Genomic DNA, 21984 nt, shown 5'->3' with positions numbered 1-21984 from the left:
TGGACGAAACCCGTACTGAGCCCGGTGGTGAAGATGATGGATGGTGGCAGTGCATTTTGGGGTCCGAACGCAAACAGGGTGCTCTAACGTCTGGCGTCTACACACATACCGGGCGTGCTACCGGTCGCGATCGATCGATCATCCGTAGGTCGAACACGTGTGTGTGTGTGTGTGTGTGTGTGTGTGTGTGCGGTGGTATTATGTATGTAAGCTTGTGAACAACGTCATTTCCTTTCAATCACTCGATTACCTGCCAACGGGCCCTGAGGACCCAGGGGATACGAACCACAAAACTTGATGGTGTCGTGTGCACCATTTAACCTAATTAAGGCCGATATTGTGCGTGCAATATTTGTGCAGTTTCGCTTCACAATTGCAATATCCTCCCACCCTCCCTCACTCTCTCTCTCACTCTCTCTCTCTCCCTACCAACCCAGTAGCCAAACGGTAGACAAAGCGTGCTAAATGAACCTCCCGGGTGTTTCACCTTGACGCGGACCGGGTGAAATCGAAGTTGACCATACACGGGTTCTCGATGATGGTCCCTAGCCTGCTCGACAACAGCAGCACGGCTCAATAGATAAGTTCCCCCCGTGTTCGCTTAATTACTTGCTCATTATCGCTTGAGTGTGGCGCTAGACCGTCGGCTGCACAGGGAAATGCCAACCGTGATCTGTGAAAGTTGATCCAATTTTAACAACCGTCAGCGTTATTTACTACGCATACCACCGTCCAGTGCGCATGTCCTTCTGTCAAGCAACGAACACATCTATTGTGTCTGTAGTGTCCTGCCATCGCTTCTCTTCTTTCCGGCAAATAGCCAAGTAATGGGACGGCTGGTGAGGTAAATTGACTTTTGTCAGGTGGGAGAGTGTCGAAGGCAGTCCAAACCTGTCGATGGCCGTGCGTTAACGGCCTGGGAACCTCGTTGGGATGACCACGGTGGCCATGCATCCCGTTGCGATTACCGTACTCTACACTCGTGTCATCTTTAAAACATCATTGAAAACGTATTGTTATACCGTTCTGCCAATTGTTACGGACACGGCATCTATCGAATGACCTTTTTAGATTGCATTGTGCAAAAAAAAAGGTATTGTAACGTATTGTTCCCGTAGAGGTTGGATTGAAATAAATGCTGGGAAAATGTAAACGATGTCGACTTTATGTAATGTACGTTCTGGATGTGGAATTTCTCTAGGGACTATTTGGCCCTTCAAAGTCCGCTGTAATATTTGTATCTATTCACTCCATTGTAATGTTCCATAAAGTGGAAAAAAAACCATCTTTTGTAAAAAAAAACTCTTCAACTTAATAGACAAAACTAGAACAGTAATTATATTGAACGATTCTCGAGAACCTCAATATTCCTTAGTACCTGCTAGTGATAGAATCCGTAAGAATCTCGTCCAAGAAATTCATTCCTTGAAAAACCCGCCAGGCCGGTGCGTAAAACCACAATTATGATGATTTTATTATGGCTACGTACAATTATCATAATCGTTTTACATCTCACGACGGACCAACGAGACACACTCTTACTCGCTCTTTCTCATTCTTCGCTGCACGTCAAGCTGTGCGAAAGGATATTCCAACGACCGCCACCATTTGCCGGTCTCGTCTTGGTCCGCAATCGGAATGCATCGTTGCATGCTGGCAAAAAGGACAACCAGAACTAACCAGATCCGAACGGAAGCCAAAGCGAGTGGGTGGACCCGCACCCCGATTATGTCCCTCTTATTGTCTTATCCTACTGCACTGCCCGGCTGCGGTCACATTCACGTTTCCCTACCCGCCCGTCCAAGGGCTGCCGCCATCCTTTGTCAATGTTTGTCGATTTTACGCTTCAAACTTCGAATTTTTAATGCAATTAGCAAAAGTAGATAAAAATGCATCCTTTCATCCCATGGCACGATACCGACCGTTGGGTTGCGCAGGTTGTACCTCAACACACCAACTCACACATGTACGGTGTGTCCTGCAGGCGTCGAAAGCTGGTCTTCGATTGTCCTTTACATCGGTGGCAACCGTTCAAGCAACTACGTCAGCAAAAGACCCATCTCCGGCAGCAGCATTTAATAAGATTTTGTGGGATTTTCTCAACTGAACAATTGTGCCGAGATAGGATTAGCTATTAGCCGTATGTACGACTGCGAACTCTCTCTCTCTCTCCCTCAGTTTCCTTAGGCAGATCACAATCTTTTCGGGAATGTATTTGCTTGTTTCGCATCACTTCCACTCTTTTTCTGGTGCCGTTGAGAGCAGAGTCGTTATATTTGGATCCCATTCTGTCGGACTTGATTTATGACTTTTAACTGCTGCTTAAAGGCATCAAACTAAGCTGTAGCTCAGAAGTTCGTAATCTGCTTGACTTTGTATGGTATAATGTATATCAACGATTGCGGCGATATACATCGCTAGTTAAGCAGAATGATCACGAGTCCATTGGGCTGAGTAAGTCGTTTAGAAAAAACACAATTGAGCAAAACAAACGACTCGAACTACTAAGAATATTACGGAAATCGAAAGAAAGCTCCATTTTAAAAGTACATTTTAAGAAAAAAAAATTGATGACATCAAATAAAACAGTATGACAACCACATTAAACACAACATTAGTTGTAAAGTTTTCAGATAAACTATTTTATAAATTTAAAAATTCTAGTACACCCGCACTGTTCAACCGTCATTCTAAAACAACGTTTGCGTTGAGCAATAAACCTGCCGTTATAAACTATTTCAAATTTTTCGCCGGAAAAATTGTTCGTTCATTTTCTTCTATTTTCACAAAAATGTTCAACTCTTTGGTGTTTATTGGTGGTGGCGTTTATTGAATTTTATAAACAATTCCTGATCTTCAATAAACAGTTACTAAACAAAAATACTGCACGAAGTTTCTCCGAGTATTTCGACACTTTAAAATTCACTGTACCGGCACGATTCGAATGAAAAATGTATCAAATTCATGAAAATAAGCTGATCCATAAGCTGATAACGATTGTGATAAAATCACATAATGCTATTACGAACAAAAATTTGATTTTAAACGATTTAAAAAAAAATATATTTTACTGCTTCATTATTACTGACAGCACTTCCCACCGTGCTGGGCGAATTGGGCGAAGCGAAAACGAATTTCTTCTGCTACATCGGGCGAAAACTGTCTCGAATCGACAGAGAGAAAAAAAATCAGAAAACAAAAACGCAAACAACGAGCAATCTCGAGCTCATTCCGTAAATCGTAAAATGTAGGTATTAAAACCACCGTGTATTGCTCGATAAATAGTTAAAAGTTGCGATGAGTCCATGCAAATCGTAGTCGTCATATCGTCCAAAAGTGTACATAACAGTAAGAGTGATTATTTCCCTTCGCTATTATCGTCATCGTCGTCGTTTCAAGATTCCAGTACGGAAAAATTGGAAGGAATTCATTGACGTCGGTGGTTGCCCTCTGTAATGCATTACAACCTATTTATCACGATTGTCCCAGCGTTGGTTAAGTGATTTTTCCCTCAACTTGTACAACGAGTGGCTTTATTCTGGCAGCTTAAAATCGAACATTGCATTTCTGACGACTTGCTCCGAACATGCACACACATATACACACGGTTCAGGGGGGACGCTGCGGGTAGTAGCAGATAAGCGCAGTGTGTTGGTTTTCTACGTCGTTCCCCGTAGCTAATGACCTGTTTTTTTTGTTCCTTCCTCCGACCGTTGTGCCGTTGCGTTAGAAAGGGATTTAGGTATTGAACGGTCACTTTTCTGTGGTCTACGTTTGACGTTGTTCCATCGGGTCAAGGAAAAGTGTGTATTTCGCGAGTTAAACCACCCATCAAGTGCGTCGTGTGCCTGCTCACTGTGTGTGTGTACGTGAATGTGTATTGGTGAGCTAATAGAAGACATAGGAAAAGAAATTGCGTTCTGTTCAAGTAGCCTTTTTTTGTATCATCGTGACAACAAGAAATGACGTTTGTTGCTTCCATGTCGAGGTCGTTCTTGTGATCATTGTTGCTGGTGTAGTGCTTACCCGAAAATAATACGGTACCAGCAGCAAGAAGGTAGTACCGCGACGTAACCTTTCTCCCAATCTAGCTGGTGATGACGTAAAGAGGATGTATATATGCTAACTTCATAATTCATAAGCAGTTGTAAAGCAGAAACACACGCACCACAGGGGGGAGCAGCATTTGCATGGCTGCTGTTGCTGGCCTATTGTTAAGCGTATTTGCAATATGGAACCTGCTGGAATGAATCGCAACTAACAAAGCTTTCGTGTGTGTATGTGTGTGTAGTTATGATTCATAAAGGGGTGGCTCAAATGAAAACAAAGCCTTGTTGGGCTATGTGCACAAGGAAAAAAAAACAGCTGTAATCGGGACAGTTTAGCTTGTTGGCGAAAACAAAATGTCTTTACCCTTTTGGAAAATGAAACCATTCCAATTGCGTACTTCCCACTGTCTATAGAACGTCACAAATCAAAGCAACCATCCATGTAATGTAGCTACGAGACGGCCGCGTGTGTATGTGTTGTACAAGGTGCATACATCTTCAAGGGCTGCTACGCAATGGTTCCGTTTTCTTTATGTGTCAATATTTGCACCTCAAGAGCAGCACGCGCTCTCTTTGTTATGGAAGGGTTTAGATGCTGAGGGATTAAAAAGGAAATCAACAGTGTTATAACAACAACAACAACAAGCACCGCTCAGCTGTGTACTACGCAAGGGTACTATCCGCAACAATGAGCTCTTTTCCTTTTTGCAAAATAGTGATCACGCTGATGATGATGACGGTCACAGACAAAAAAGGCGATAACATTCCACCGACCGACCAGCATGGAAGCAATGTGTCACACAGTTGTGGAAATGATAGGCGACAACACATACAAAGAGCAAATTATAATTAACGGGAGGCTCTTGATTCATCCTACATGGTTCACGAAGCTGGTTGATTGGAAACAACCCACTTCTAAATCATGCGAAAGCAGACAAAAATAACAAACAACAAACACGGAAATAAAGCAAAAGTTGCAATAGTTCAACATCAGTAAAATGCATCCACATTGGGATAACAGAACCACGTTATCGGTTTGAAGTTCTCTAGGGGTTTCGTATGCATATAGTCCTATCGCGGTGCTACTCAACGGAGAAACATTCCAGCTTCCAATGCGGGCCAGTTCAGCGGTTCAATGGACCCATCATTTTGGGATGATTAAATTTGTTCCAATATCAGGGTATTCGGTACAACAACGACAAAAAACGCACCCTGCACTACCCCGGAAAACACTATCGCAAGGCGTTTACGGATGTGATTCATCCCAAAAATAGGCGCCCAAGTGAACATGTTCCTATGTTTGAGATTCCTTATCAAATTACGCAACTGAATGCAGTTGAGATTCAATTTCACATTTGTTTCAAAGAATTCAGATTCCTCGCATATTAATCTCATGACCAATATGATCCATCCAGCGACGAACAAGATATGCAATGTTATCTATACGTAAATGGCTATATTTAATGTCTCTACTTTAGCATTCCACGGTAATCTTTCTTATCTCTACCACTTGCACCCGTGTAAGGCTGTAGGACTTCTTGCTGGGGATAGTTGTTGACTTCATCGTTTACATGGCCTACATGCTACTTGAAGAAATCACCTTTAGATACAAAAATGTCTTAATTCTCTCCCCTTAAATTGTATCATTGCAGCCCAAAAGTGCAATCGTTAAGCATATTGTTAAGCAGGAAAGCAAAAAAGGAAAGTGTGCATTTTAAAAATGGCTACCAGGAAAAAGGCGCTTCTGAAGGTAATCGTGCTCGGTGATAGCAGCGTCGGAAAGACGTCCCTGATGAATCAGTACGTGAACAAGCGTTTCTCGAACCAGTACAAGGCCACGATCGGGGCCGATTTCCTCACGAAGGAAGTGGTGATCGATGAGCGAGTTGTAACGATGCAGGTTAGATATTTGGAAGTAGTTACCAGAACCACGTGATTTAAGCTATTAATTTACCTTACGATTCTTCTGTTAAGATCTGGGATACGGCTGGTCAGGAGCGGTTCCAATCGCTCGGTGTTGCGTTCTACCGTGGGGCGGATTGTTGCGTGCTGGTGTACGATACGACCGCACCAAACACATTCAAAAATCTCGAATCCTGGAGAGATGAGTTCTTAATTCAAGCTAGCCCCCGTGATCCGGACCATTTTCCGTTCGTTGTGCTGGGAAATAAAATTGATTTGGAAAATCGAGCAGTAAGTAATTCGTCCGTATAAAAATCCTTCGCGTTTTACCGCACCGCTTTTTATTGTAGGTATCTACGAAACGTGCTCAACAGTGGTGCCAGACGAAGAACGATATACCATATTTTGAAACATCCGCCAAGGAGGGCATTAACGTTGATCTAGCTTTCCAAACCATTGCCAAAAATGCAATAGCCCAAGAAACAGAGGTATGGAGTGCGAAACCTCGAATTACAGTAACTCATACTAATTGCAATGGTTTTTTTTTATTATTCTAATTTCTTAAAACTAGGCTGATCTTTACAACGATTTCCCCGACCAGATCAAGCTGAACACACGCGACAGCCGGCCACGAAGCGGAGACAACTGTTCGTGCTAATATTATCGAGTTAGTAAAATTGACCGCCCTCCTTCTGACCCCCACACAACAGCAGCAGCAGCAACCACCACACACGAGATAGACCGGGGCACATTCGGTGGCACCCTCAACAATAGTAGCAACAGCAGCAGCTTTAGCCGAAGTAGCAGTTGTAACAGCAGCAGTAACAGTGAAAGCAGTGAAAGCGACATCAGCAGCAGCATCAATAGCAATAGTAACGACCAGGGCGGTTGTACTACTACCGCAACGGACGATACCATCCTTCGCAGATGAAACCGCAACCGGAAACTACAAAACGTTCTGACACCAGAAAGTGGAACGAGGGGAAGCTAAAATGCAGCAAAGCATATAAATCCGGTCTAAACTTCCCGGTGTGTTTGAAGCATGCTATTCTGTTTCTCTCTTTGTCCCGCTGCCAGCGTATCGGATTGTTCGCTAGAAAAGTAGCATTAACAACACGGTTGCGATAAAGCCGGTGGACAACGCAGTAGCAAAGAAAGCAGAATCAGCACACATACTGCGCGTAGGGTGGCCATTTCAAATGAGAGGTTGCAATTTGCAATATACGGATCGATATTTGTTTCTGTTTCTTTAAACCGTACTATTCAACAACAACAAAAAATGTTATTCTAAAAATGAAATTCTACCACAGCAAAAGCTCTAATAGTGGTTAGCTAGTAGCTGAACAAGCAATGGTGGGAGCGAATTTATGTTAAGCACTCATGGCTAGAAGCGAACAAACACACGCATTAATGGTATCTTCCAAATTTAACTCCCGCGAGATGCAAGAGCTCGAAAGAGATGCGACAGGTGAACAGGTGAAGTCAGTCTAACGCATCTCATCAATGGATAGGATTAGCTTCGCTTTCTTAGACACACGCACCCCGCTGATAATGGAGCGGACAGATCAGATAGATACATCGCTTTGCAATGAGTATTTTGTGTGAGTGTGCGTCGTGTTGGTGTTTAGACATGTTGTGTAAATTTTCCTAAGAATATTGAATTATAGTCCCGTATTGACTCTTTTTTTTTGTTTGTTTGTTTGGTCAGAAAGACCGGAGAACCATAAGGGGGAAAACCTTTGCATTGTTACAGACTAGCTAAATTATGCTCGATCGCCGCATGATCGATGTTGAACCGTTCCACCACGAAAATACGATACCATCCCCAATACAGACAGATAGCGAGGGCGAAAACGACAAACGGGACAATGGCTTACCGTGCAAACACCTGTAGGACGCGAAGCACAGCGCGAGGGATGAAACAGTTCGGCAAATCGGTGCAGACAGAGACGGAAAGGGACGGTGGCTGGTAGGAACGAACATAGCGGTGGAAAGGGTGTAGAAAATAGTAATGCCGTAATTGATAATTCTATCGCAAACCTTATACATATTACATATATAGTAAAGAAGCAAATTATATCTCATAGAGAAACACAGATACAATATTAGTGGAAGTATGATTTTTCATCGACGCTAAAAGGCACGCCGCGTTTTCTGTATCATTTTGTGTTCTGGGGAAAAATGGTTGACGAATGGATACACAGGAGAGAGTGACCCGGTCGACTTGGTTTTGTTTGCAACACATTATGCACACCGATGTCACATCTCCTTTCCAATAATTCCATTTTATCCCCGCCTAGAGAGTGACCTTCCGCGGACTTTCCTGACACACAAGAAAAGGTTGAATTAATGGTTCCGAATTTTTCTTCTATTTTTAATATCCTCACGGAATGCATCGTAAAAAAAACAAAGTTTAACATCGATAGGTCGCTTTTCGTTTACATCGAGCACGTTACGTTTATGTTGATGGTTAAATTATTCGCCAACAAAATCAAACAATCGCTCCTATAGCTGGTCATATGGCAGTGAATAGTACGGACACACACTCTGAAAATTCGAAGTGCACCCAATCGCGCCAATTAGATAAACGAAGAGTGAATAGATTGAAAAATGCATTATCGTACCACTTAAGATCCCCGGCAGCAGTGGGAGCGGTCAACGTCGGGCGCAAGAAATCCGCAAGTATGCTTCATGAACGGGGCGATACTGGAATGGAGATGGAAGTGCGAAGTGTGTGTGATGTGCATATAACAGGATAACCGTAATGGCTCCCAGAGAAGAAGAAACAAAATGACACATTCAGTAAATTTTAGCTATGAGAACTATACGTGATCGTTAGAATGATAAATGAAGGCGATTAACGCTGACAATGTGGCTGACAAACAAGTAAAGAAAGAAAGAAAAACAATAAACCTTTATGATAAATGATTATGGTACATTTGAGTTTACTGTGGGACGCGTTAACGACGAGGGCAAATGATTGGGAAGAAACGGCGCTTGATTGATTCTGTTGGACAAGTTTTGCAATCGTTTAATGGGGTTTGAAGTAAAGATGGTGTAGAGTAGGTGTCTATCGTGTAGATTTTTTCTGCAACAACTCTGCGAGTAAGAATCAGATGGAATTGATTCCGAAGAGTAGACAATTGACCGTAATCCAGGAACTAACGTTAGCAAATCTTCGATATAACTTGTGAGTCTCAACAAGCTCTGGGCTTCTCAAGAAAAATTCGGAAAAATAAAGAATTGGATCGCTATATTAAAGTAAGTATAAATAATAATACGGTATGAAGATTTTCGTTAGAATTTTTCTTAATTTCAATTTGCCAAAAGTTGTATTTTTCCTGAATTTTCCAACCGTGGGTTCCTTGATTTCAATCAACTCCTCGGTTCTTCTTTTCTTCATGAGAAACCCTGTCAATCGCAGTTTGCTTCACCACACTACCACAGCCACCTTAAATCCCTTAACAAGCACTGACAGCAGCAGCATTGTTAAGGCAACCATGCCTGTCCCTTTGTCGCCTGGGTTTATGACGTTTTGGAGAAAAAAAAGTCGGAAACACATCGACGGTGCGTGAAAATTGCTTTTTATTTCATGTTTTCGGCAGTAAGGTACGTGCCGAAGCTGTAATGGAGGAAGCGAAGCTGGCCAGCCTGCTAGGTAGCATACAAAAAACGGGCGATAAAAGTGTAATCTATCGTAATTTGGTCGCAATCCGGACAAATTTTGTGACGAACGACGGTGGGATCAGGTTGCTATCGTCGCAAGATGGCATCAAAGTGTTGGTCGATTTGCTGAACAAACCGTACGAAAAGGTGATCGAGGTGGTGCTTAGCATACTGGGAAACTGTTGCACCAAGAAGGAATGCTGCAAACAGGTGCGTTTTCCGGGGAAAATGTGGTTTTCAATGGGTGTGTTGTTGGGAGAACACGACAAAGGGTAGATGTTGAGCATGGGCAAGGTGGATGAGCAGGTATACGTTTACGATGTACGTTTCGTTTCTTCACTTTTAGGCGTTCGAATGTGGAATACTGAAACCGTTGATTTCGATCATTTCCAACATTCCCAATCCAAGCATCCAGTGCCGTGGGTGTCGGCTGTTGGGCAATTTGGCCCAACATGAGCCGATCAGCTACAAGATCGCTCGTGACAATGGTACCACGGGATACGCACTCAGTTCCATCCTCAACGAGTCCGACAATACGGCCGTGCTGGTGATGGTGATACGCGCTATACGACAGCTGTGGCGTGAAAAGCCTCTGCGTACCACGCTGATGGAACAGGGTTGTATTGGGAAAATCGTTCACCTACTCATACGGTACGCACAGGTTGAATCGTACACGGATGCGCCCCTGCCGGCCAATAGCTCGCCGGACGGTGGACAACGCACCGCTCAGCAATCACCGACCAGCGACAACCACGACGAGGAAAAGGTGGTGCTGAAACACTGGCACGCCCCGGATCGAATGGTGACGAAGGAAAAGTTTAACAACATCGTGCGCAACATGGAACACAGCCAGCTGTGCGATATCGTCGGTTATCAGGTGATTCAGAACTATCGCTGGAAGGATCGACCCGACTTTCAGTTACCCAAGTCGAACGAAACGGTCAAACTGTTCGAGAGTGTGCTCAAGTGTATGCAGATGATTACGACCACGGTCGAACAGCAGGTGATCGAAGAAATCTACGGTGAAGTGGGCGCAGGTCTACACTGTCTTGTGTATCTTTGCGGCGAAAAGAGTCCGTTCCGAGCGCTTGCGCTAAAGGTAGTATCGAACCTGGCCTCCAATCCGGATGCAATCGATCGACTTACGGAGTGTGGTGTGATAAAGATGGCAGCGGATTTGATTATGTACGCGGATCTGGGTAAGTTTGTAAGCTCTTTGAAAGGGATTTTGGGGCGGATTAACATTGTCTATCTTTCCGTTTACTTTCACAGACGACTCGGAGAAGCGATACTGCATCAATATGATGTGTTTGCTTACGAAGGAGGCTTGCAATCGCGGTCACATTAGGCGCAGCGGTGCACTGCAGTCGTTCATGAAGATCGCCAAGCAATCGCATGAAAAGCGCGAACAAGCGATGATACTGTACGCCCTGTACCAGTATCGGTTTGATAGTTTGAGCAATGAAATTCTGCTTAGCAATGGTCTGGTAAGCTTTCTTGTACGCATCCTAAACGGTATCATGACCGAGAAGGAAGTCACTCATATGCGGCATGACGAGGAGGAAAAAGAACGGACCTCACACGCAAGCATATTCAGCAAGCGCCGATCGCACTACGTCAAAGCGGGCAAAATGCGCCGTAGTGATCTATTGTTCCATTACAAATCAGGTAATGGGTACCATCAACAACAGCAGCCACAACATCACAAGGCGGCCAAACAGTCGAAGCTGGATCCGTACTGTTCCGCACCGGAATCTCCGGACAGTGGTAGCAGTGGGTATGCGAGCACCAGCTACGGAACGGTACGCAGTCCGTCCATGAGTGACGGATCTAGCCCACCGCGTGTACCGGAAGATGAAGCGTTTGAGGATGATACGGAAGTTTACTCGCCTGTGTGCAGCGACCACGAACAGGAGGACGAAACCGCCGCGGGTAATGATGGGACAAAATGTGATCAACAAATTCCCGGGCTAGCCGTCGTTTGCCCTGCTAGCGAAGCAAACCGAACGCCATGTGATGTTCAGGAGGAACTAGAACCGGTTGACGGAGCTGAAGAAACGAACGATTTCGATATGGTAGCGTACCTCATTGAGGACAGCTCGAACGCAAAGTGGCTGGATGCGGTAGAGGAAAAGGACCTTCTGGAGGAGGATAGCTCAGGGTTGAAACCATCGAGAGCGACCCACCCGGAGGATTGTATCGATGATAATGAAATGTTTAAGATCGAGCTAGACATTGCCACGGCCAAAACGTTCGAAAAATATCCTATGCAACCGACCCTAACGTTGCTGTGGTCCGTTTCCAAATCCTTCCCAGCAATGGAGTTTGTGCAGCCGGACACGCTAGAGACGTTGCTCAAAATATGCAAACACGCTAAGAAACCACGCGGCCGTGCTTTCCAAACGTTGGCCAACATTCTGAAACACGTCAACCATTTCCTGCCACTGTTGAAACAAGACTTTGTCTTTCGATTGCATGAGATGAAGAGTCCAATCCCGGCACACGGTACTCGCTGCTGGAGTTGCGATGAGATGCGTACGGCCTGTAACGATTTGATGTCGCTATTCGGGTCCGTAGGTGAGACAGGTTACGGACAGGGTGAAATAGCCCACATACTGCGCACCGGCGAGCGGGACTTAAAGCTACGCGTGTCGATCATCGTGCTGTTTGTCGTGCGTGACACACGACTGCTGCACAAGCTGCTGTTCGACATGAAGGTGCTGGAGATGGTGATGGACTTTATACTGGACGAAGGCACCGAACAGCAGCAGCAGCAGCAACCGAGATTGAACGGTATTGCTTGTTGCGCCATAACCCGATTATCCCAGAATTTGTCCATTTGCGGCGAGGAAGAAGATACCGGCACACCGAGCGAGAAGCTCGAGTCGAAAGAGTTCGATAACACCGTCACGATCTGTGACGAGTCCGCGCTGAGCGTGGATGAGAAGGTAATGTTTCGCGTGCGGAACGGTCCCACGGCACCACAGGAAACGGTGTACGTTTCCAAAGCGTTACTCATGGAAGGCAGCGAAGTGTTTCGCCGCATGTTCGAGGGTGATCATTTTATCGAGTCGAAAAACAACGAAGTGCACCTGCACGAACCGATCAGTGCGGATGGTTTGCGGTACTTTTTCTACCTCGTTCGGTTGCAAACGTTAAACAAGCTGACAGGGATGGCACCACCGCCGAAGGTAATCGAAGCGAGCCTGGATGCGCTTAGTCTCGCCCAAAAGTATCTACTCCCGACGATAGAAAAGCCGGTAATGAACATCATCAAGACGCTGCTAAACGATGACTGTGTGCTGAACGTGTTCGAATGGTCACTGAAAAACTACAACCAGGAGCTGCTCGTCGCATCGACGTACTACTTCCTCTACTCGGACATTAGCGGTGCAGCCAAATGGAAGCTTTACCGTGCGGCTAATCGATCGTGCTATCGGGACGAATGGAGACGGTTGCTTACCGAAACCGTCCTTTACCGTGTGCAACCGAATGCGGAGCTTTAAACCTGCTGCTGCTGTTCATTTCGTTTGGTTGACACTTCTTATACTGTGATCAATCGGCGTTGTTCCGCCGAACTTCTGCCGACAAAATATTTGTGCTCGTTTAAAACGTATTCATCGTTCGTTCGTTAAGTTTATTGCCCATTTTGTAATCACAGTTCGAACTTGCCCGCGTCTGATAGATAGCGAAAGGACACTGCCACCCAGTTACGAATGGCACGACGCCACTATGCCAGGTCCTGCATACCCAACACCCCGCTTCAAAATCGTTATCGTGTCGCGCGACTGGATCGAGTATGTGTTGAAAACATTCCGATTTTCCGACAATCCCTAATATTATAGTTTTTATACTTCGATTTTTGTTTTGTAATTTTACGTAAGAGATTTTGAATTTATACATAGTGTACAAAAAAAAAACTAAACACTGCCCTTCCGTTCTTATGTCTTTAGTACACGAACAAATAATTATTATTTGTTATGCTATAAACAGTCCCTCGCAAATGTAGTTGGGAGCTAGCGCGAGTGTTTGCGCGGTATAGTAACATTAGCATTATCGGGATGAATATATGTCCTTCCACTACTTTTGCATGTTACTCTGTGTGCAGCAACCTACCCGGTGGTGTCAAGTACTGTTTGTTCATCCGATGCCCGTATTGGAACGATATCCGAAGTTCACCAAAGCCACTGCGCGGCAATACACCGTCAATCCATTCGAGCAAAAAGTAATACACCCGTTCCGGGTCCGGTTCGTGCCTGTAGCGTCCCAGCTTAATGTACGTGGTGTATGAATGCGGTCGAATGGGTCGACTTTCCTGCTCCGAAGCGGGTTCGCTTTCGTCATCCTCCAACGGAACGTAACGATCATCCGCTCCCCGTTTGAACTTTTTTTCGAAGCAAAGCGCAATCTTATCCGTTCGAAACACATGCAGAAGGCTTTTGTGGTGTGTAAATTTATACCTCTGTGACCGATCGCTTTCTGTGTCTGTGGATCGATCTGCCCGTTCCGGTTGTCGCAAACGGTGGCCAATGGAGAAGCGTGCCCGCAAACAGCGGAAAAAATCTTCCTGTATGCGAAACGTTTGTACGGCCGGTTTACCATCCGTGTTGTAATCGATGACGGAGTTCAGTTGCTCGATTACCGACTCCAGCCAGCACGTGAACGATAAGCTACACTGAGTTGCCTCGTAAGCTGGCGTGGGTGAACTTTTGGCAACATTCTTTGGACCGCTCACGTGTTGCAGCCGATTAAAGATTATTCCATTTGATTCGAGCACATTCATTAGCTTGCGGACGCTATAACTTCCTCGAGTAAGCTCATGAGTAACTTTTCCAGATCGTTTAAGGGCACCTTTTTTGGTCGTGATTCGCACTAAGTCCTCTGCCTGCGAATTATCTTCGGTTTCCTGCGCTGGCAGACTATCCTCACACTCGATGAAAGATGGACAGAAATCGATACGATCCGTTGGATCGAGTTCATCCATCAGTTCGATCTGGCAGTCCATTAGATGGAGACTTTCTTCGCCACCGGGGAATATGTCCGGAATGCTGGTGGTAGGCAGCAAATGATTTGTCGTTTCATCCGTGTCCATATTACTGCTTTCTCCATTGTTCAAAAGTTCCATATACGTCGAATTCAGCATCGACTGAATTTCAATGTGTTCGCTAGGCACTGATATGAAGCCAGCATCATCTGCCGCTAGAAAATATTCGTACGAAAGTACCGCATTCTCATCAGGAACACCATCTAGCACCGTAGTTGTTTTCTGACATACGAATTGTTGCAATAGATCTGCCCATAGGTCATCACCTTTGTCTGGGGCGCTTAGCAAACCTGCTGCTACTGCTTGCATATGCCAGCATACGGTTCGAGACGATTCAGTTTGCTCACAATTTTGACTATCGCAATGAAAATGGGAATATTTTTGATTCTTTTTCAATGCCACCACATGGCACAGTCCGTACGCTGAAGGCCAGTGACCAACGACGAACAAATCGCTCGATACACGCTGCACCAATGGACCTCCCGCATGGCAACGTCTTTCCCACAAGGAAAGTTTTTCCTCTTCCGAAATGGCGAGCGCACTGATTGTTTCCTTCGCAAATGGTAATGCTTCGGCTGTATTCATGGATTTACATGACGAAATAATTTGTGTCACATTCCCTGTATCAGATATATCGTTGCCTTGGATGATCGTAAGGGCCCCAAGTGTGCCATCGGCGCTGATATTCGTCCGGATGATGTTCCGCAAACCATCACTATGACCATCGCGAACACTGTACACTTGACCATTCGTATAACCCGTTTGGAGCAGTTTTACGACCATCAGATCAGGTAACGAGTCGCGTTTTGCGGGTTGAGGAATTTTATTCAGTGTTCTTTGGCAAAGTTGATTTTTACACTTTATAGCCCGGTTCCCATTAAATGTTCCGCACTGGGTGCATTTGCGAATGCCCCGCATCGTTCGTCGATGGTCAAACTTTAACTCCATGTCGAATGATGCGGGAAATGAGTTCTCCGTTGTGCTTTTCTTGAACCGAAACCTTTCCTGCCATCGATTTAAGTAGAGGAAACGCTTGCAACTATCGCATTGAACGATTTGAACTGCAATTTGAACAAACAGCAGTGTATAAACGCGGTTTGTTTACGGAAATTCTCCGAATTCTGAAGTGTCATCTCGCTATTGTTAGTTTTCAAAAATGGTTAGAATACCCCTATACCTAGAATTCCTTTCATTTTGTCGGCATTTTTGGTAAAAATTTGGAACATTTTCCTTGACAACAAACGAAAATAGATTAAATGTACAATTTTCTACAACGTTTGAACAGTATTTAAGCTTATGGTGAGGTCATATGTATCTTTCAATAATAAAAATGTAATTTTTGAAAAGGCACAACTGTCAAACTTCACTTCAGTGTACCAACCTTTTCGTTCCCCGTTTCGAATCCAGAACAACGAACTCTGGAACAAAAGCTGTCGTTCTTGTTGAGTTTGACGTCTACAGGAAAAAAAGCCCAAACCGGAGCAGAGATCACACGCCACAGCAGACTCGTTTTGTTTTCCTTTGCGTTTCGTCGCCCGGCAGCCGGTTTTGCCGTCGGATATAATCGACGGAATAAGTTTTCCGCAACGAGCACAAGCGGTTACGAGCAAGCGTTTCTACGACGCCTAACATGATGTTCCGGACAGCACTAGTGGCGGCACTCGTATGTGGCCTTGGCGTACACCTGGTACAGTCGCACCCCGGATCGAAATCGCAGGTTATCGAACTGGACGAATCCAATTGGGACCGTATGCTTACGGACGAGTGGTTGGTGGAGTTGTAAGTGCACCGTTTGATTGCGTGTTAATTGCCTGGTCTAGGAGAAAATCTTCCCAACTGGAGAGAATCCAGATGCCGCGTGTTTCCATGATGCTACGTAGCAGATGTGTACTCTCTTGAATGAAGGCATCCACCCCTAATTCTTTTTTTTTTATTTGTTTTCGCTTCCACTTACCCACAGCTATGCACCATGGTGTCCTGCCTGCAAAAGTTTGGCCCCCATCTGGGATGACCTTTCAACGTGGTCGGACGATTTGAACATCAAAACCGCGAAGGTGGATGTGACGTCATCACCGGGTTTAAGTGGCAGATTTTTCGTCACCGCCCTACCAACGATTTTCCACGTAATCAACGGCGAATTCCGCCAGTACAAGGGACCACGCGACATGAACTCGTTCATGTCGTTCATCGAGGAAAAGAAGTGGGAAACGTTGGAGCAGGTATCGGCGTGGCGCAATCCCGACTCGATCCAAATGTCGCTCGTGTCGCTGTTCTTCAAGCTTTCACACTTCCTGAAAGTAAGTAGAACCCGCCTGCGGGTAAGTGTCGGTGAAGCTTTTTCTCCGTTACTAACATGTTGCCCGAGCACAATTTTTAATTCTAATGCTATCCTTTTTTATGTTCTTTTTTGTGCTACAACTGTTTCTGTTTAAGGAGTTGAATACGATGCTGCTGAAGGAATACGGTATGCCCGTGTGGGGATCGTACACCCTATTCGGAATCGGCACGGTACTGCTCGGCGCCATCTTCGGATTGATACTGGTATGTATTATCGACTGTCTATTCCCACCCAAATCCGGCCAGCGGCAAAGCTTCTCCGAGCACAAGCAGAAGGTGCGGGCCGAAAAGGTACCGGAAGAGTTGCGTGGTGATGAGCTGGTGGATGAGGATGAGGAAAAGCGAACCGCCGACGATGACGGCGAATATGACGATGAGGAGGAAAATGGCGAAGCGGAGGAAAAGGAAACATCCGAGGGTGAAAAATTCTCTGGCAGCGACGATTCGGATGATGAGGAACCGACGGTCGCCCCTACGGAAGAGAAGCAACAGGATACGGATAAGAAACCGCATCCCGAACCGGTCGCGGAAGAGAAGAAGGAAAAGACTACCACTAGCCCAGACGTGAGAAAACGCAAACCAAGAAAGGCGGACTAAGGCAGGAATTCATTCGTATCGTTCTAAGCGATTCTAGAATGCGGAGATGTGTTTGCCTAATGGTGAGAGGCAAATCATTATGCAAAGTGGTTTTGTTCTATGTTGCTGACGTCTCTGTGTAGCACCGGTTTGGTGGTGCGTGGTTGGTTATTTGACGAATAGCTTGAGCCGATAACACTTTCAGGATCTGTCCTGCTCAAGCAAATAGGCCGACCGTTTTTTGGTGGCCAAACACATGTACGAACGTTCGCGTGAATTTGTTTTGTGCATTTAGCTTTGCATCAGTACTTTCCAATACTTTCTACATTCGTTTTTATTTTCCTTCTTTCTATACAATTTTGTCAACTTACTTTCCCGTCTTTTAACGATTTTGTTTTTGCTTAACTTAGTTTGTGTACATTTAATTTAGCTGATTCTACTTACAATACGATAGGTTCGTGTATTCCTAGTTGGCAGTCGCGTACATTTTGCGTTGGATTATTCTATGGAAGACTCGAAAACTACCCTCGATCACGTTTGATATGCTCGAAAAAAAAAACAAACAAACACATCTTACAGAGCGGAATAAACGAAATCTCATACAATCCGTTCTTCTATGCATGCTTGATAGGAAGCATCGTTTTATATAAACACCATAGTTAAACCAGGTCAAACGAACTAAACCGTAGTAGCATCGTGCCCAAACTCAAGAACAAGAACCAGCTTGATCTCGGGTTGGTTAAAAAGGGCAAAAATGAATTATTTTCATCTTCATTTTCCGATTTGGTTGAGTAACATTTGAACGTGATCTGTGAATACACCATCTGATAACTTAGTGTTCGTTATCCTTGTTCATCTTGGACTGGCGTGGATGAAAGGGACAATTTGCCGAAGCGTCAAAGCGCACGAAAGAAAAGTAACTTAAATTCATCACGAGATTTTTTTCGAAATAAAGTCACGATTTGCTAGTGATAAGTGGAACCAAAATATTAAGTCTGTCACTTGATTTATTTAGTTTTGCCGAAAAATTTGCTAGTGATCGATAATACTTATATGTTTGTTGAATTCTTTCGTTTCTGCTCTTGTTAAACGTTGAAGAGCACATCAAAGAGCCTGACAAATAATTCAGTTGGTGAGGCATTAGTCAACAATACGTACAAATCTAACCTGGACTAATTTAATTCAACTGTGGGTAATTAACTTCATGTGCACGCATGTGCGACCAAGTACAACACATCGGAAAAAAGAATTAAGTGTTATACAGAAAATCTAACTACGTAAAGGTAGATGATCACGTTCCCTTAAAGTCGTCCAAAGTTTTCACCTATCTTGAGTGAAAGGTCAACACCGACAACTGCCTTGGCGACAGGAGGAAACATCTGTCGCGATGAACTAAGCTGGGACTATATAGAACCATCGACCATGAGCAGATTAGAGGACTCCTACAGTAGACCAAGAACGGTTGTAGTAGTAGCAAGTAATTGTATTGTATCAGCTGGTAAGACCGCTGATTGGTCATATGCTTTTGAGGTCTGATAGTTTAAACATTTTTAGTCCAACGTGTCATCAAGATGTTCCAATTGTGTGCGTATGAATATTTTTTAAAGATAATCCCCTTTTTCTTTAATCTGTACATAGAACTAATTAACAAAGCGTGTTCTAGCAGTGAACACACGCCATTCACCATCCAAAGCTACCCGTTACCTGTATATTTGTTCTCCAACGCCAAACGCCCTTTGGTTTGTTCGTTTCCATTTCACACGCTAAAGTTTCCCTTCAATTGGTTAAAATACGCCATATCGGCGGGGCTTATAGAGGGGATGAACTTTTTGATCGCTTCCTTGAAATCTTCCTCCGTTACGATCACTTGATCCGCACTAAGACCCTCTTCGATGGAATCTGAAACAAACAAGACAGCAAGCGTAAGGTTTATCTTCGAATAGGAAAAAAAATGATTATCACAACCTCCTGCGATGGTTTCTTTAACGGTGCGCCGTACCGCACTCAGCCACGCGTTCGAACAGATCGAGTACATATCCGCACCCGTCATATCCTGATGGAGGCACTCAGCGATCTTTCGAAGTGTAAGGTTCGTCGCTAGCCGGAATCGTCCCGTCACGGCACGCAGCACACTTTCCTTGTCTTCCACGGTACAGCTCGGACCCACGTACAGTAGCTTATCGAACCGACCCGGCCGTAAAAGTGCAGGATCAATTAGATCGGGTCGATTCGTTGCCGCCAGTATGAAAATTTGCTGCCCTGGATCCTTCGATATTCCGTCCATCTCGCTGAGCATCTGTGAAACCACCCGATCCATAACGCCACCCGAATCCCCACTCACGCCCCGATTCGGTGCCAGCGAGTCAAGTTCGTCCAGAAACAGTACGCACGGCGAAGCAGTCCTTGCCCGGGCGAACACTTCCCGCACATTCTGCTCGCTCTGTCCAACGTACATGTTCAGCAGCTCGGGTCCCTGTACGGAAAGGAAGCTTAAGTTGCACTCGGTCGCAACGGCCTTCGCAATCAGGGTCTTTCCGGTGCCCGGTGGTCCGTACAGAAGTATGCCCGATCGGCGCATGTTCTTTCCCATCAGATGCTTGTGGCGCAACGGTAAACCGATCGAGTTTTGTATTTCCGATTTCAGCTTTGCCAATCCGCCAATTTCGGACCACAGCACCTTTGGCACTTTCGGTGCACCGAGACTGTCCGAGAAGGTTGATTGCATGCTTTCCAGCGAGTCGAGGAAATGTTTTGATTTTATTCGTTCGTCCTTTGAACGACGCCACGCTTCCAATGCATTGCCGTACAGAAGCTCCAAATCGCACAGCGTAAAGCCTTGGCTTTGTTCTGCAATCGCTTGCAGCTGTCGGGTCGGAAGACGGGTGCGATGGCTTAGGGAGATCCAGCGCAAAAGCTCCAACCGTTCACCGGTGGTTGGTGGATGAAGCTGTATCACCTCCAGGAACAGTGAGGTCAATTTTGGTGTGTTCGAATCTTTCTGGTTTGCCAGTGCCACTACCACCACGGAATGGGAATATTTCCTACCGAAGAGGGTGGATAGTTCCGCCTGAAACGAGCCTGTTATACGCTGATCCTCATGGCCTTCGTTGTCCACACCGAACACTTCAAAGTTTTCCAGACAAATAATCAAAGGCTCACAAACCTTTGCCTTGTTGAAGGCGCTACTCAACTTCGTCTCCGTTTGGGAGCTGATGGAGGTCATGATTTCGCTGCAATCCGCATAGTAAATAGGAATACCGAGCACACTCGCAACTGAACGCAGTACCACCATCTTGCCGATGCCACGTTCCCCGCGCAGCATAAACACCGGATAAATTCCGTTCCGTACTAATCCATTGTTCTCCATCTTCATATACGCCTGCAGTGACGATCGCAGGGAGTCATAATACTTCCGCAACCCGTACGGACAGATTGGTCGCATGTTCGATCCATCGAAGCGTTCAGGAAGCAAAAAGTTGTTGTATGTCGTCGTTTGCTGCAGTGTCGTTAGACTTTTCTGCACGATGCCACTCATCTCAAATCCACCGGCCGTCGAATCGAGGTTAAGACATTTAAACCAAAGCGACTTCATGTGTACGAGAATGGCGAAATTTTTCGTGTAGAATGTATTCCCCAAAAAGCGTTCCGTTAGGGGCACCTGATAGGTGTGGTTCCGATAGAGCAGCCGCGGTGTTTCAAAGTATCTTCCCAGGATGAAATCTACCATATCGGAGCTCAAATCGTACGGTGTCTGGTAGATGAAGATGTTCGCTTTGGAGACAATCGCTGGCAGATGCTGACCATCGGCGATACGTTGTAAACGGCCCCAATACCGTTCACCGCTCCGGGTGTAACGTTCGTTCAGATTTTCCACCAGGTTCTCTTTGACCCACAGTGCAGTTAGCGGCACTTCCGGATGGGATGCTATTTGGCAGAGCAAAGACACATCATGTTTGTTCAGTATGATCGATACGAGACTTTTCCCTTGCTGAGTTTCTGTTGGCTCCGTCGATTTTGCCACCTTCAGTACAAGATTTATCCAATTAATTTCATGCTCCACCACGTACTCTCGAAACACGGTTGGCGATACGAAGAGCGTGTGCTCCGAGTTCACTAGCTGGTCAGATTGAAGCAGCTCGAACAGAACATTCGGTATGGGTTGCAGATAAAAGTCTAGCGAGCGTAGTTTCAGATCGAACCGAAGCTTCTTGAGACCTTGGAGTAGTACAAACACAGGGAAATAGAAGGCCGGATAGCGAGGGAACCGTATCCGTGCGATGTACAGCAGTAGACGGCACTGTTTGGCTCGGTTTTCCATCATGTTTAAAGCCTGATTTTAGCCCAATTGAACACTTGCCAAACAGTTCACTTGTTCACTCCAGTTTAGTGTTAAGATAAGTTGCACCAATT

The 21984-nt window shown here is 45.3% G+C and overlaps 5 protein-coding genes across 5 annotated transcripts; 3 read left to right on the top strand and 2 right to left on the bottom strand.

Annotated features, from left to right (window-relative positions):
* The first annotated feature begins 5769 nt into the window (after nucleotides 1-5769).
* On the top strand, nucleotides 5770-6609 carry LOC128710169 (ras-related protein Rab-7a). The gene is made up of 4 exons (XM_053805211.1): nucleotides 5770-5949; nucleotides 6024-6242; nucleotides 6302-6439; nucleotides 6523-6609. Exons 1-4 carry the CDS (start codon nucleotides 5770-5772, stop codon nucleotides 6607-6609), a joined length of 624 nt encoding a protein of 207 aa, XP_053661186.1.
* A 2969-nt stretch (nucleotides 6610-9578) lies between these two features.
* LOC128708382 (uncharacterized) lies at nucleotides 9579-13123 on the top strand. The gene is made up of 3 exons (XM_053803359.1): nucleotides 9579-9827; nucleotides 9964-10816; nucleotides 10890-13123. Exons 1-3 carry the CDS (start codon nucleotides 9579-9581, stop codon nucleotides 13121-13123), a joined length of 3336 nt encoding a protein of 1111 aa, XP_053659334.1.
* A 587-nt stretch (nucleotides 13124-13710) lies between these two features.
* Nucleotides 13711-15609, bottom strand: LOC128717209 (uncharacterized protein C2orf42 homolog). Its single transcript, XM_053811421.1, has one exon. It carries the CDS (start codon nucleotides 15607-15609, stop codon nucleotides 13711-13713), a length of 1899 nt encoding a protein of 632 aa, XP_053667396.1.
* Nucleotides 15610-16291: 682 nt separating this feature from the next.
* Nucleotides 16292-17595, top strand: LOC128707861 (thioredoxin-related transmembrane protein 1-like). Its single transcript, XM_053802820.1, has 3 exons — nucleotides 16292-16440; nucleotides 16622-16958; nucleotides 17095-17595. Exons 1-3 carry the CDS (start codon nucleotides 16292-16294, stop codon nucleotides 17593-17595), a joined length of 987 nt encoding a protein of 328 aa, XP_053658795.1.
* A 1735-nt stretch (nucleotides 17596-19330) lies between these two features.
* LOC128707244 (peroxisomal ATPase PEX6) lies at nucleotides 19331-21895 on the bottom strand. The gene is made up of 2 exons (XM_053802195.1): nucleotides 19540-21895; nucleotides 19331-19473 (listed from the first exon to the last, which is right to left on the bottom strand). The coding sequence occupies exons 1-2, from the start codon at nucleotides 21893-21895 to the stop codon at nucleotides 19331-19333; spliced, it is 2499 nt and encodes an 832-aa protein (XP_053658170.1).
* Nucleotides 21896-21984: the final 89 nt, after the last annotated feature.

This window comes from Anopheles marshallii, chromosome 2 (assembly GCF_943734725.1).
Source record: "Anopheles marshallii chromosome 2, idAnoMarsDA_429_01, whole genome shotgun sequence".
Lineage (NCBI taxonomy): Eukaryota > Metazoa > Arthropoda > Insecta > Diptera > Culicidae > Anopheles > Anopheles marshallii.
This window is presented reverse-complemented; position numbering and strand designations above follow the sequence as displayed.